Source organism: Artemia sp. Qi Xiang Cuo, chromosome 8 (assembly GCF_049724085.1).
Source record: "Artemia sp. Qi Xiang Cuo chromosome 8, ASM4972408v1, whole genome shotgun sequence".
In the NCBI taxonomy this organism is placed as follows: domain Eukaryota; kingdom Metazoa; phylum Arthropoda; class Branchiopoda; order Anostraca; family Artemiidae; genus Artemia; species Artemia sp. Qi Xiang Cuo.
The window spans coordinates 36862130-36878585 of NC_142801.1; the positions used below are offsets into that span (position 1 = coordinate 36862130).

At 32.7% G+C, this 16456-nt stretch overlaps 1 protein-coding gene across 2 annotated transcripts in view; it reads right to left on the reverse strand.

Annotated features, from left to right (window-relative positions):
* The window catches only part of LOC148949368 (tetraspanin-33-like), a 555122-nt gene that overhangs the window by 251494 nt on the left and 287172 nt on the right, over positions 1-16456 (reverse strand). For both annotated transcript variants that reach the window (XM_089093400.1, XM_089093399.1), the window contains exon 4: positions 1789-1962. In XM_089093400.1, the coding sequence (XP_088949526.1) occupies positions 1789-1962 (174 nt within the window). The remainder of the gene's footprint in view (positions 1-1788; positions 1963-16456) is intronic.

The window sequence follows — 16456 nt, forward strand, 5'->3', positions numbered from 1 at the left end:
AAGAATTCTTTCCCTCCATAACACAGAGCATTCCTCTCTTCTCGTCTGGTTATAACTAATAAATAAACATCACTCAAGTTTCCTACAAAATACAAGATGAAACTGTTTCCAACTATATGAGAGTTAATCCTTTAAAGTCAGTAATTTTAAAAATGAAGTTGTTTGAATCTCGCTCTTTGAAATATCCAATATCCCCAAAAATGTCGGTTAGTACTATGAAATTGCGGATGTTACAACCTAAAAGATTTTAAACCAGATCTTCTAACAAACAAATGCGACTCCTCCCTTCTTAAACTCCTTGATAGACTTAATTGTACCAAATTTCACTGTTGGGAATTTTCCTCTCCCTTATGTACCCGATACTTGAGCGCACCTGCCCTAATTGGCATCCAGGTTTCTCCTAGGAATTGTCAGGCAGATCCAGGCAGTACGAAAAAGAAGCCAAACAATTGCATTTAATGAAGGAAACGTCCCTTATTTCTCCCTTCTTCACAAAGTCATACTTGTTAGCACTGTTCAAGGGAGAACAAAATTATTGTACACAGCTTATAGTGCTCTCCATAATCCAGGGACAAGTTCTTTTCTCCCTAGTCATAACTTTTATGTTATGTTTTATTTATTTTGAATTTACTTTAGTAATTCCCAAAGATTTTAAGTTTTTGGGTGATGTATGAAGCAAATTCGGCTCTCTCAGAGCTTAGGTAGCTTCTGGAAAAATAATATTATCTCTGTCTTTATTATTACTTGTTATAAAATCCAAAGTTTAATGTCAAACGAATACTTAACTTTCTATAGAAGATTCAAGCTCAAAAATAAATAAAATTTACCCAATGCATTCACTGCCAAGTGCTACAATTACTACCCTAGGCATACGGACTGGTAAGCGTTTTCAAATTTGAATCATCCACAGAAAACCAATTTCAATGGACCAACAAATCCTCAAAAAAATTTATATCTGGTTCTGTTCTCCTTTAGCAGTAAGCGATGAAAACTACAATAAAATTCTCTTATTGAGGTATATTATAAGCATCAATCGATACTTTTCAATTTCAATATTTCTAAGTTGACAAACAACTCATTTTCACTAGAACTTTTGTTCAATGCCTTTCAGAAAATGTATTAAGAAAATATTCCTAACTTGGGAGAATCGGAGAGAAAACTCAAACCTGTCTTAATCACACTTTCTTAGCTGGAAAGCAATTACTTTGGTCAACACCTAAACTGTTTACATAGACTTCTACGATGTGGTTTTCAAAACAATCCTAAGGTTCAAGTAAGAGCTATTTTATTTGATAAAGAAGACTACAAGGACGCAAAAGGCTTAAAATAAACAAAGGCTTAAAAGAAAACCTATGAATTTGTACGGTATTTGTCTTTTAGGACAAGGATAACAGAATCAACGGCTATTTATGAAGCACTGTCTGTAACAGGAACAAAAGACTACGAACGAAATTGGATCAAATACACAGGGAGAGACTGACTGCGGGAGATGAAGAGACTTAAGGGGCTTACAATAAATCTATCTACTGGGTAAGTACATTCGTCTTAAATATCAGAGACAAACTTTCAATTGCGCTAATGTCAGTGGTCTTCATTCCTAATTCACAGTCTTCAAAAACATACGATTGTAGGGGTGGGTGAGGGAAGATCTATAGGTAACCTTCTTGTCTTGCATAAGTGGCTTCAACATATATATTTTTTTTTTTAATGGACAAGAAGGCAGATACTTGCACATACAATGACATTTTGGCAGCATAACAAGGCTTTGGCCATAGGATTGTGACTTACCTCTATTTGAGTGAAATCAATTAAGTTTTGTAAATCGGGTTTCTCTCTGTAGTCCTTGATTACAGCGTCTGTTAATTGTTTCTCAACGACACCAATTATTACGTGTGGATAAATCAGAGCACAAATTGCAAGACCAAGCTCAGCTAATAAAAAAATCAACAGGCAGCCGGAATACTAAAATAAAATAAAAAAGTAAGTTCAGTTGCAATAAGAATTAGCTTCTCCTAAATTAAAGATGGCTTAAATTAAAATGTTTGTCACAACAAATTCACAAAAATTAAAAGGGATTTCAAAAAATTTAATTTTTTAAACCAGTACTCGCTAACTTTTTATGCCTGATAAGTCCACACAAAATATTAAGCCCGGCATCTGCTTCTTGAACCATTGTAGTTGGAGATTAGTTTCTTAAGTAAGGAACAAAGATGTACATGGTGTGGGAAATATGGACAAGTCTAAAAGTAAAGTAGACAACTTGTAGTTGCCAGATTTCCCAGAAAGGCGGATAACAATAGGTTGCGTAGTGCATCTGACCAAAAACTACGAAACATTTGTTCAAAAATTTGTGCCAAAATCCCCCGCCCAAACAAAAATGATGGTCGACTTCCCAGCCCACAAAAATTTTAAACATATTTTTTTTATCTGGTTACACCTTGTGAAATAATATCACCCAAAGTAATTTAGTAACTAGTTCTCCGGTGCCAAACTCCGTGACTTATTACAGTAATTAATTAAAAAAAACTTTTTCCACAAAATATGTTTTTCAAAGAAAAGTAAACAACTCCATTAAACCAAAAATGAGCAAAAATAAAATGAAATAATCTACCAAGCGTGAAACTATCATAAATCAACACCGATAAATAAATGAAACTCAAAACGAACAGGAATTACAATAAATAGGCTAACCGAGTCAAACTCGAAACGAGCAGAAATTAACATGAGTAGGGCTCAAAATCCCTATGCCTTCCCAAAGCCAAAACATAATTTGCACTTTACTGAAAAAATATAAATTTTTTAGCTTTTATAACTTTAATAAATCAAATGATATTAACATTTTCATTAATAAATATCAGTATATGCATATTAAACTGACAATGCACATTCATTTGTATTATTTAACTATTTCGAACAAAATGGCTATCTCAAAATTTTGACTGGATGTGTTTGGGGAAATGGTGGGTGTGAGAGAGATGTTAGTTATCCTCCAATCACTTTCGACTATTAAAAAGGGCAAAAGCCCTTCTAATTTCAATCGAATGAGCCCTTTTTGAAGTTTCTACAACATCGCTATCTATAAAAACCTTATATTCCCCCCGGACATAACTTAAAACCCTTGCCCTGAGGGCTCTGAGAAGGTTATCATCTACAAAGACCTAATTTCTAAAACTTTTAATTACTTTGGATAAAATGGGTATCTAAAAATTTTGATTGGATGTGTTTGGGGAAAAGGTTGGCGTGAGAGGGAGGTTAATTGCCTCCCTCTACGACAAAGCTTTGTCGTAGCTTTCAACAAAAACCTTATATACCCCCAGGACATAACTTACAAGCCTTACCCTGAAGGCTGTGGGGGGAGTGTCATCCTCAAAGATAACAATTTCCGGACCTTTCAACTACTTTGAAAAGAATGGATATCTCAAAATTTTGATTGGATGTGTTTGGGGAAATGGTAATGGTGGGCGTGGAAGGGGTGTTAGTTGCCTTCCAATCACTTTCGACTATTAAAAAAGGCATTAGTCATTTCAATTCCCAATCAAATGAGCAATTTTTGAAGTTTCTACGACCAAACTTTCTATAAAAACCATAAATGCCCCCAGGCCATAATTTACAGCCCTTACCCCGAGGACTATTGGGGGGGGGGGGGGATCGTCATCTTCTCAAAAATATGCTAAAAAATCTAATTTCCAGAACTTTCAACTGCGTTGAACAAAATGGCTATCTCAAATTTTTTGATTGGATATGTTTGGGGAAATGATGGACGTGGAAGGGGTGTTAGCTGCCTTCCAATCACTTTCGACTATTAAAAAGGGCACAAGCCATTCCAATTTCCACTCGAATGAGCCCTTTTCAACGACAACTCCTTTGATACGAAGTGTCCTGGTATGGGAAAAAAAAATAATTCGATACAAGTTCCCCAAAAATGTTTGGGGGAATGGTGGGCGTGAAAGGTTAGTTGCCATCCAATTACTTTCAACTATTGAAAAGGGCACTAGCCTTTTGAATTTCCAGTCGAATGAGAGCTTCTTTAAGTTTTTTATGCCCCCAAGGCATAACTTACAAAGCTTGCCCTGAAGACTGTGGAAGGAGTGTCCAGAGTAGAAAGGGGGGTCCGACTCCGGAACGAACCACGTGGTTTATGGTTTTCTCAGTGAGAATGAAAAAACAGGAATTTGCTCACTTGAAAAAACATGAATTTTCTCACTTTTATGGATGTTTTCTTGGATGGTTATGTGTGTTGGTCAATTTATTTGATGTTTTTCATTGATGTCAACAGCAATTCATGTCTGATTTTATGGTTTTTGTCAGTGAGAATGAAAAAACAGGAACTTTGTCACATTTATGGATGTCAACAGCAATTTATGTTCTTGTTTTATTGTTCGTTGTCAGTGAGAATGAAAAAACAGGAAATTTCTCACATTTATGGATGTCAACAGCAATTTATGTTCCTGTTTTATGGTTTTTGTCAGTGAGAATGAAAAAACCGGAACTTTCTCACATTTATGGATGTCAACAGCAATTCATGTCTGTTTTATGGTTTTTGTCAGTGAGAATGAAAAAACAGGAACTTTCTCACATTTATGGATGTTAACAGCAATTTATGTTCCTGTTTTATGGTTCGTTGTCAGTGAGAATGAAAAAACAGAAACTTTCTCACTTTTATGGATGTTAACAGCAATTCATGTCTGTTTTATGATTCATTGTCAGTGAGAATGTACATGCTCGACGCGAATGTTATGAGATTGTTTGGCTAACCTAACCTGAGAAATTGATTTACATAATCGGTGGGGGAATTATTGGTCAACGAAAGGGGAATTAAGAAACAATCATGGCTTCTTTGATCTTTAGGCTAACCTAACCTGAGAACTTGATTTACATAATCGGCGGGGAAATTATTGATTCACGAAGGGGGAATTAAGAAACATTATGGTTTCTTTGATACTTAGGCAAACCTAACCTGAGAAATTCATTTACATAATCGCTAGGGGAATGTATTGATTCACGAAGGGGGAATTAAGAAACATTATGGATTTCTTTAATCTTAGGTCTGAGGGATAAACGTTCTTTAGGTCAGAGAGAAAAATTAATGTTCTATTTTTAAATAGGGCTTCATTGATCTTTACTGTCAGGAGTTAGAAATGACATCACTTGTTATCTTGGAATTATGCGGGAGGCTAAAGAGATAGAAATTCTATTTTTAAATATGGCTTCACTGAGCTTTAAGTCTGAAAGATAAATTGATATTCTAACGAAACATTAATAGTGTAGCTAGGAACATTTATGAGACGAAGAGATTAACGTAGGAAAGGGTTTCCTAGAAATTTGAAATGTGAATGCACAGAGATGCCAAAAACAAAAGGAACACGCTGAGATTACTTTTAGGGGATTATTTGGGTGAAACGGTTTTAGTCATTTTAAGGAATTATTTCGGCGAAACAGTTAGAGACATTTTAATAGATGATTTTAGAAAAGGTTTTAGAAGAGGTTTTGAGTGTGGTCGTTATAGTAAACAAGTTCTATTTGAACAGTGTCGTGAGGTCCTCTACCCCAACCCCAAAGGGCCCCGATCGCCCTACCCCGATCCAAAGGGTTCCAATCCCCATACCCCAAACCCGAAGGAACCCCCCGGTCCCCAAAGGTTACCCGGGCGCCCACCCCGCCCCCCCCACCCCCCCAAGCCCCCCCCCGGCCCCGTCTTTCGTTGTTGTATGTTGTCTGAAACCTATGATTTGGGGTGTATGGGTTGCTATTTTTGACTTTTCTGAGTTGGATTTCTTAGTCTTTCATAGGTATGTGTTGTCTGAAACCTATGATTTGGGATGGGTGGATTACTATTGTTGACTTTTCTGAGCCAGATTTCTTAGCCTTTCGTAGGTGTTTGTTGTCTGAAACCTATAGTTTGGGATGAGTAGTTTGCTATTTTTGACTTTTCTGAGCTAGGTTTCTTAGCCTTTCATAGGTGTGTGTTGTCAGAAACTTATGATTTGGGATATGTAAATTACTATTTTTGACTTTTCTGATCTAGATTTCTTAGCATTTAATAGGTGTTTGTAGTCTGAAACCTATAGTTTGGGATGAGTAGTTTGCTTTTGGACTATTCACAGCTCGATTTCTTAGCCTTTCGTAGGTGTGTGTTGACTGAAACTTATGATTTGTGATATGTAAATTACTATTTCGGGCTTTTCTAAGCTAGATTTCTTAGTCTTTCGTTGGTGTGTGTTGTCTGAAACCTATGATTTGGGATTTGTAGTTTTGCTTTTTGGACTTTTCAGAACTAGGATTCTTAGTCCCTCATAGGTGTTTGTTGTCTGAAACCTATAGTTTGGGATGAGTAGTCTGCTATTTCAAGCTTTTCTGAGCTAAGGTTTCTTAGTATTTCATAGGTGTGTGTTGTCTGAAACTTATGACTTGAGGTGTCTAATTTGCTATTTTAGGCCTTTCTGAGCTAAGGTTTCATAGTATTTCCTAGGTGAATGTTCTCTGAAACTTATGATTTGGGATATGTAAATTACTATTTCGGGATTTTCTAAGTTAGATTTCTTAGTCTTTTGTTGGTGTGTGTTGTCTGAAACCTATGATTTGGGATTTGTAGTTTGCTTTTTGGACTTTTCAGAGCTAGGATTCATAGTCCCTCATAGGTGTTTGTTGTCTGAAACCTACAGTTTGGGATGAGTAGTTGGCTATTTCAGGCTTTTCTGAGCTAAGGTTTCCTAGTATTTCGTAGGTGTGTGTTGTCTGAAACTTATGATTTGAGGTGTGTAATTTGCAAATTTCAGGCTTTTCTGAGCTAAGGTTTCATAGTATTTCGTTGGTGAATGTTGTCTGAAACTTATGATTTGAGGTGTGTAATTTGCTATTTCAGGCTTTTCTGAGCTAGATTTCTTAGTCTTTTGTTGATGTGTGTTGTCTGAAACCAATGATTTGGGATGGGTGGGTTGCTATTTTTGACTTTTCTGAGCTGGATTTCTTAGCCTTTCAGAGGTATGTGTTGTCTGAAACCTATGATTTGGGATGGTTAATTTGCTATTTTTGACTTTTCTGAGCTAGGTTTCTTAGCCTTTCATAGGTGTGGGCTGTCAGAAAATTATGATTTGGGATTTGTAGTTTGCTTTTTAGACTTTTCAGAGCTAGGATTCTTAGTCCCTCATAGGTGTTTGTCGTCTGAAACCTATAGTTTGGGATGAATAGTTTGCTATTTTAAGCTTTTCTGAGCTATGGTTTCTTAGTATTTCATAGGTTTGTGTTGTCTTAAACTTTTGATTTGAGCCATGTAATTAGCTATTTCAGACTTTTCATAACCAGATTTCTTAGTCTTTCGCAGGTATGTGGTGTCTGAAACCTATGATTTGGGAATGAGGGGTTTACTATTTTCGACTTTTATGAGCTAGATTTCTTAGCTTTTTATAGGTACGTGTTGACTGAAACCTATGATTTGGGAATGAGTGGTTTGATATTTTTGACTTTTCTGAGCTAGATTTCTTAGCATTTAATAGGTGTGTGATTTCAGAAAATTATGATTTGGGATGTATAGCTTACGTTTTTGACTTTTCAGAGCTAGGATTCTTAGTCCCTCATAGGTGTTTGTTGTCTGAAACTTCTAGTTTGGGATGAGTAGTTGGATATTTCATACTTTTCTGAGCTAAGGTTTCTTATTATTTAGTAGGTGAAGCTTCCACGTCAGTTTTAAGTTCACCAAGACATAAAAAATTTAAAGTTCAGTTCTAATTTTTCCATAGAAGAAAGGAAAAGTTATACTATGATTGTGATTATTTTCTATGAAGATAGAAAGTTTCACTTTAATCCTAAATTTTCTTAAATTCAGTTCCGACTTTTCTCAAAGAGATGAAAAAATTTAAAGTTCAATTTAAAATTTTCACAACGAAGTCAAGGAAAGTTCAAGTTCTCTTCTGAATTTTCTCAATGAAAAAGAAATTAGTCATTGATCATTTCTATTTTTCCAAATAATATAAAAATTTTCCACTTTAGTTCAGATCTGTCTCGGAGAGATGAAAAATTTAAAATACTGTTCCAAATGTTTTCACAGAAGATAAAAAAGTTCAAGTTCTCTTCGGAATTTTACCAAAGAACACAATTCAATTCTAATTTCTTCAGAGAAAACAAAGTTCTTCCAGTTAAGTTCTTTATTTCACACAGACATAAAGAAATTTAAAGTTCAATTCTAAATTTTTCGGCGGAAGATAAAAAAATTAATACCATACTTGTGAATATTTTTAAGGAAGATAAAAGGTTCTAGTTCAAATTTAAATTTTCTCAACGAAGTGAAGAAAAGTTCAAGTTCCCTACTAAATTTTACCAAAGAACACAATTCAATTCTAATTTATCCAGAGAAAATAAAAATCTTCCACCTAAGTTCTTTATTTCACAAAGACATAAAGAAATTTAAAGTTCAATTCTAAATTTTTCGGTGGAAGATAGAAAAAGTAATACCATACTTGTGAATATTTTCCCAGAAGATAAAAAGTTCTAGTTCAATTTAAAATTTTCTCAACGAAGTCAAGAAGAATTCAAGTTCTCTTCTGAATTCTACCAAATAACACAATTCAATTCTATCATCACCAGAGAAAATAAAAATCTTCTATTTCAGTTCCTTATTTAACAAAGACATAAAGAAATTTAAAGTTCAATTCTAAATTTTTCGGTGGAATATAGAAAAAGTAATACCATACTTGTGAATATTTTCACGGAAGATAAAAAGTTCTAGTTCAATTTAAAATTTTCTCAATGAAGGGAAGAAAAGTTCAAGTTCTCTTCTGAATTTTACCAATGAAAAAGAAATTAGTCATTGATCATTTCTATTTTTCCAAATAATATAAAATTTTCCACTTTAGTTCAGATCTGTCTCGAAGAGATGAAAAATTTAAAATACTGTTCCAAATTTTCCACAGAAGATAAAAAAGTTCAAGTTCTCGCCGGAATTCCATCAAAGAACACAATTCAATTCTAATTTCTACAGAGAAAATAAAAATCTTCCACTTCAGTTCTTTATTTCACAAAGACAAAGAAATTTAAAGTTCAATTCTAAATTTTTCGGTGGGAGATAGAAAAATTAATACCATACTTGTGAATATTTTCCTGGAAGATAAAAAGTTCTAGTTCAATTTAAAATTTTCTCAACGAAGTGAAGAAAAGTTCAAGTTCTCTTCTGAACTTTACCAAAGAACACACTTCAACTCGAATTTCTCCAGAGAAAACAAAAATCTTCCACTTCAGTTCTTTATTTCACAGACATAAAGAAATTTAAAGTTCAATTCTAATTTTTCGGTGGTAGATAGAAAAAGTAATACCATACTTGTGAATATTTTCACGGAAGATAAAAAGTTCTAGTTCAATTTAAAATTTTCTCAACAAAGTCAAGGATAGTTCAAGTTCTCTTCTGAACTTTACCAAAGAACAAATTTCAATTCTAATTTCTCCAGACAAAACAAAATCTTCCACTTCAGTTCTTTATTTCACAAAGACATAAAGAAATTTAAAGTTGAATTCCAAATTTTTCGGTAGAAGATAGAAAAATTAATACCATACTCGTGATTATTTTCACGGAAGATAAAAAGTTCTAGTCCAATTTAAATTTTTCTCACTGACGTGAAGAAAAGATCAAGTTCTTAACTGAACTTTACCACAGAACACAATTCAATTCTACTTTCTACCGAGAAAATAAAAATATCCTTCTTAAGTTCTTTATTTCAAAAAGACATAATGAAATTTAAAGTTCAATTCAAAATTTTTCGGTGGAAGATAGAAAAAGTATTACCATACTTGTGAATATTTTTCCGGAAGATAAAAAGTTCTAGTTCAACTTAAAATTTTCTCAACGAAGTGAAGGAAAGTTCAAGTTCTCTTCTGAATTTTACTAAAGAACACAATTCATTTCTAATTTCACCAGAGAAAATAAAAATCTTCCACTTCAGTTCTTTATTTCACAAAAGACATAAAGAAATTTAAAGTTCAATTCTAAATTTTTCGGTGGAAGATAGAAAAAGTAATATCATACTTGGGAATATTTTCCCGGAAGATAGAAAGTTCTAGTTCAGTTTAAAATTTCCTCAACGAAGTGAAGAAAAGTTCAAGTTCTCTTCTGAACTTTACCAAAGAACACAATTCAATTCTAATTTCTCCAGAGAAAATAAAAATCTTCCACTTCAGTTTTAAGTTCCCCAAAGAAATAAAGAAATTTAAAGTTCTATTCTAAATTTTTAGATGGAAGATAGAAAAAGTAATACTATGACTGTGATTGTTTTCCATGAAGATCAAAAGTTTCACTTTATTTATAATTAGTTCTGTTCCAAATTTTTCATAGAAGATAGAAAAAGTTATACATTGATTGTGAATATTCAACATGAAGATAAGGAACTCCACTTTAATTCTGAGTTTTCTCAAAGAAGTGTAAATTGTTCAAGTTATCTTCTGAATTTTCTTAAAGAAGAGAAATAAGTTAAATCAATTCTAAATTTTACCAAAGAAAATGAAAATACCTTCCACTTCAGTTCTTAATTTCTCAAAGACATAAAAAATTTAAAGTTCAGTTCTAAATTTTTCTGTAGAAGATGGGAAAAGTTATACGATTGTGATTACTGTCCATTTAATATAAAAATTTACACTTTAATTCTAATTTTCTTAAGTTCAATTCCGATCTTTTGCAAATAGATGAAAATTTTTATGTTCGGTTCTAAATTTTTCATGGAAGAGAGAAAAATTTAAACAATGTTTTGAATATTCAATATGAATATAAGTAGCATCACTTTAATTCTGAGTTTTCTCGAAGAAGTGCAAAATGTTCAAGTTCTCTTCTGAATTTTCTTAAAGAAGTAAAAAAGTTAGCTCAATTCTGAATATTACCAATGAAAATGAAAAAAGCTTCCACTTCAGTTCTTAATTCCTCTTTAACTTTTGATCTTCATGGAAAACAATCACAGTCATAGTATTACTTTTTCTATCTTCCATCTAAAAATTTAGAATATAACTTTAAATTTCTTTATTTCTTTGGGGAACTTAAAACTGAAGTTGAAGATTTTTATTTTCTCTGGAGAAATTAGAATTGAAGTATGTTCTTTGGTATAAAGTTCAGAAGAGAACTTGAATTTTCCGTGACTTCGTTGAGAAAATTTTAAATTGAACTAGAACTTTCTATCTTCCGGGAAAATATTCCCGAGTATGATATTACTTTTTCTATCTTCCACAGAAAAATTTAGGTTTGAACTTTAAATTTCTTTATGTCTCTTGTGAAATAAAGAACTGAAGTGGAAGATTTTTATTTTCTCTGGTGAAATTAGAAATGAAGTGTGTTCTGTAGTAAAATTCAGAAGAGAACTTGAACTTTTCTTCACTTCGTTGAGAAAATTTTAAGTTTAACTAGAACTTTTTATCTTCCGGGAAAATATTCACAAGTATGGTATTACTTTTTCTATCTTCCACCGAAAAATTTAGAATTGAACTTTAAATTTCATTATGTCTTTGTGAAATAAAAAACTTAAGTGGGAGATTTTTATTTTCTCTGTAGAAATTAGAATTGAATTGTGTTCTTTGGTAAAATTCAGTAAAGAACATGAACTTTTCTTCACTTCATTGAGAAAATTTAAAATTGAACTAGAACTTTTTATCTTCCGTGAAAATAATCACAAGTATGGTATTAATTTTTCTATCTCCCACCGAAAAATTTAGAATTGAACTTTAAATTTCTTTATGTCTTTGTGAAATAAAGAACTGAAGTGGAAGATTTTTGTTTTCTCTGGAGAAATTAGAATTGAAGTATGTTCTTTGGTAAAGTTCAGAAGAGAACTTGAACTATCCTTGACTTCGTTGAGAAAATTTTAAATTGAACTAGAACTTTTTATCGTCCGTGAAAATATTCACAAGTATGGTATTACTTTTTCTATCTTCCACCGAAAAATTAGAATTGAACTTTAAATTTCTTTATGTCATTGTGAAATAAAGAACTGAAGTGGAAGAGTTTTGTTTTCTCTGGAGCAATTAGAATTGTAGTGTGTTCTTTGGTAAAGTTCAGAAGAGAACTTGAACTTTTCTTCACTTAGTTGAGAAAATTTTAAATTGAACTAGAACTTTTTATCTTCAAGGAAAATATTCACAAGTATGGTATTACTTTTTCTATCTTCCACAGAAAAATTTAGAATTGAACTTTAAATTTCTTTATGTCTTTGTGAAATAAAGAACTGAAGTGAAAGATTTTTATTTTCTCTGGTGAAATTAGAATTGAATTGTGTTCTTTGGTAAAATTCCGAAGAGAACTTGAACTTTTTTATCTTCTGTGAAAAATTTGGAACAGTATTTTAAATTTTTCATCTCTTCGAGACAGATCTGAACTAAAGTGGAAATTTTTTATATTATTTGGAAAAATAGAAATGATCAATGACTAATTTCTTTTTCATTGGTAAAATTCAGTAGATAACTTGAACTTTTCTTCACTTCGTTGAGAAAATTTTAAATTGAACTAGAACTTTTTATCTTCCGTGAAAATATTCACAAGTATGGTATTACTTTTTCTATCTTCCACCGAAAAATTTAGAATTGAACTTTAAATTTCTTTATGTCATTGTGAAATAAAGAACTGAAGTGGAAGATTTTTATTTTCTCTGGTGAAATTAGAATTGAATTGTGTTCTTTGGTAAAATTCAGAAGAGAACTTGAATTCTTCTTCACTTCGTTGAGAAAATTTTAAATTGAACTAGAACTTTTTATCTTCCGGGAATATATTCACAAGTATGGTATTACTTTTTCTATCTTTCACTGAAAAATTTAGAATTGAACTTTAAATTTCTTTATGTCTTTGTGAAATAAAGAACTTAGGTGGAAGATTTTTATTTTCTCTGGATAAATTAGAATTGAAATGTGTTCTTTGATAAAATTCAGTAGAGAACTTGAACTTTTCTTCACTTCGTTGAGAAAATTTAAAATTGAACTAGAACTTTTTATCTTCCGTGAAAATATTCACAAGTATGGTATTACTTTTTCGATCTTCCACCGAAAAATTTAGAATTGAACTCTAAATTTCTTTATGTCTTTGTGAAATAATGAACTGAAGTGGAAGATTTTTATTTTCTCTGGAGAAATTAGAATTGAAATGTGTTCTTAGTTAAAATTCCGAAGAGAACTTGAACTTTTTTATCTTCTGTGAAAAAATTTGGACCAGTATTTTAAATTTTTCATCTCTTCGAGACAGATCTGAAATAAAGTGGAAAATTTTTATATTATTTGGAAAAATAGAAATGATCAATGACTAATTTTTTTTCATTGAGAAAATTCAGAAGAGAACTTGAACTTTCCTTGACTTCGTTGAGAAAATTTTAAATTGAACTTTAAATTTTTTCATCTCTTTGAGAAAAGTCGGAACTGAATTTAAGAAAACTTAGAATTAAAGTGAAACTTTCTATCTTCATAGAAAATAACCACAATCATAGTATAACTTTTCCTATCTTCTATGGAAAAATTAGAACTGAACTTTAAATCTTCTATGTCTTGGTGAACTTAAAACTGACGTGGAAGCTTCACCTACGAAATACTAAGAAACCTTAGCTCAGAAAAGCCTGAAATATCCAACTACTCATCCCAAACTAGAAGTTTCAGACAACAAACACCTATGAGGGACTAAGAATCCTAGCTCTGAATTCAGTAAAGAACAAGAACTTTTCTTCACTTCATTGAGAAAATTTAAAATTGAACTAGAACTTTGTATCTTCCGTGAAAATAATCACACGTATGGTATTAATTTTTCTATCTCCCACCGAAAAATTTAGAATTGAACTTTAAATTTCTTTATGTCTTTGTGAAATAAAGAACTGAAGTGGAAGATTTTTGTTTTCTCTGGAAAAATTAGAATTAAAGTGTGTTCTTTGGTAAAGTTCAGAAGAGTACTTGAACTTTCCTTAACTTCGTTGAGAAAATTTTAAATTGAACTAGAACTTTTTATCGTCCGTGAAAATATTCACAAGTCTGTTATTACTTTTTCTATCGGCCACCGAAAAATTAGAATTGAACTTTAAACTTCTTTATGTCTTGGTGAAATAAAGAACTTATTTGGAAGATTTTTAGTTTCTCTGGAGAAATTAGAATTGGAGCGTGTTCTTTGGTAAAATTCAGAAGAGAACTTGAACTTTTCTTGACTTCGTTGAGAAAATTTTAAATTGAACTAGAACTTTTTATCTTCCAGGAAAATATTCACAAGTATGGTATTACTTTTTCTATCTTCCACCGAAAAATTCATCCCAAACTATAGGTTTCAGACGACAAACACCTATGAGGGACTAAGAATCCTAGCTCTGAAAAGTCTATAAAGCAAACTTAAAATCCATACTAATAATTTTGTGACAGAACAAACATATGAGATGATAATAAACCTAGCTCATAAAAGTCAAAAATATCAAAGTAACCATCACAAATCATATTTTTCAGACAACACACACCTATGAACAGCTAAGAAATCCAGCTCAGAAAAGTCAAAAACACCAAACCACCCATCCATAATTATTGGTTTCAGACAACACAAATCAACAAAGGACTATGAAATCTAGTTGAGAAAAGCCCGAAATAGTAATTTACATATCCCAAATCATAAGTTTCAGACAACATTCACCTACGAAATACTATGAAACCTTAGCTCAGAAAAGCCTTAAATAGCAAATTACACACCTCAAATCATAAGTTTCAGACAACACACACCTACGAAATACTAGAAAACCTTAGCTCAGAAAAGCCTGAACTAGCAAACTACTCATCCCAAACTATAGGTTTCAGACAACAAACACCTATGAGGGACTATGAATCCTAGCTCTGAAAAGTCCAAAAAGCAAACTACAAATCCCAAATCATTGGTTTCAGACAACACACACCAACGAAAGACTAAGAACCTTATATCCCAAATCATAGGTTTCAGTCAACACACACCAATAAAAGACTAAGAAATCTAACTTAGAAAAGCCCGAAATAGTAATTTACATATCCCAAATCATAAGTTTCAGACAACATTCACCTACGAAATACTATGAATCCTTAGCTCAGAAAGGCCTGAAATAGCAAAGTAGTCACCTAAAGTCATAAGTTTCAGACAACACACACCTATGAAATACTAAGAAACCTTAGCTCAGAAAAGCCTGAAATGGCAAACTACTCACTCCAAACTATAGGTTTCAGACATGAAACACCTATGAAGGACTAAGAATCCTAGCTCTGAAAAGTCCAAAAAGCAAAACTACAAATCCCAAATCATAGGTTTCAGACAACACACACCAACGAAAGACTAAGAAATCTAGCTGAGAAAAGCCATAATTATTAATTTAAATATCCCAATTCATAATTTTCAGACAACACACACCTAATACATGATAATAAATCCTTATCTTACAAGTAAAAAAGCAAACTACTCATCCCAACCTATAGGATTCAGACAACAAAGACCCATGAATGGCTAAGAAATCTAGCTCAGAAAAGTCAAAAATAGTAATTTACATATCCCAAATCATAAGTTTCTGACAACACACACCTATGTAAGGCTAAAAAACCTAGCTCAGAAAATTCAAAAATAGCAAACTACTCATCCCAAACTATAGGTTTCAGACACCAAACACCTATGAGGGACTAATAAATCTAGCTCAGAAAAGCCCAAAATAGTAATTTACATATCCAAAATCATAATTTTCTGACAACATTCACCTACGATATACTAGGAAAGCCTAGCTCATAAAAGTCTGAAATAGCAAACTACTCATCCCCAACTATAGGTTTCAGTCAACAAACACCTATGAGGGACTAAGAAATCTAGCTCAGAAAAGCACGAAATAGTAATTTACATATCCCAAATCATAATTTTCTGACAACATTCACCTACGATATACTAGGAAAGCCTAGCTCATAAAAGTCTGAAATAGCAAACTAATCATTCCCAAACTAGAAGTTTCAGACAACAAAAACCTATGAGAGACTAAGAATCCTAGCTCTGAAAAGTCCAAATAGCAAACTACACATCCCAAATCATAATTTTCTGACAACACACACCTATGAAAGGCTAAGAAATCCAGCTCAGAAAAGTCAAAATAGCAAACCACCCATCCCGAATCATAGGTTTCAGACAACACATACCTATGAAAGACTAAGAAATCCAACTCAGAAAAATCAAAAATAGCAACCCATACACCCCAAATCATAGGTTTCAGACAACATACATCAACCAAAGACGGGGCCGGGGGAGGGCCTTGGGGGTCTGGGGGGCGGGGGGGGTGCAGTGGGAACCTTTGGGGACGGGGGGGTTCCTTGTGGATTTGGGTTTGGGGATTGGATCCCTTTGGATCGGGGTAGGGCGATCGGGGCCCTTTGGGGTTGGGGTAGAGGACCTCACGACACTGTTCAAATAAAACTTGTTTACTATAACGACCACACTCAAAACCTCTTCTAAAACCTTTTCTAAAATCATCTATTAAAATGTCTCTAA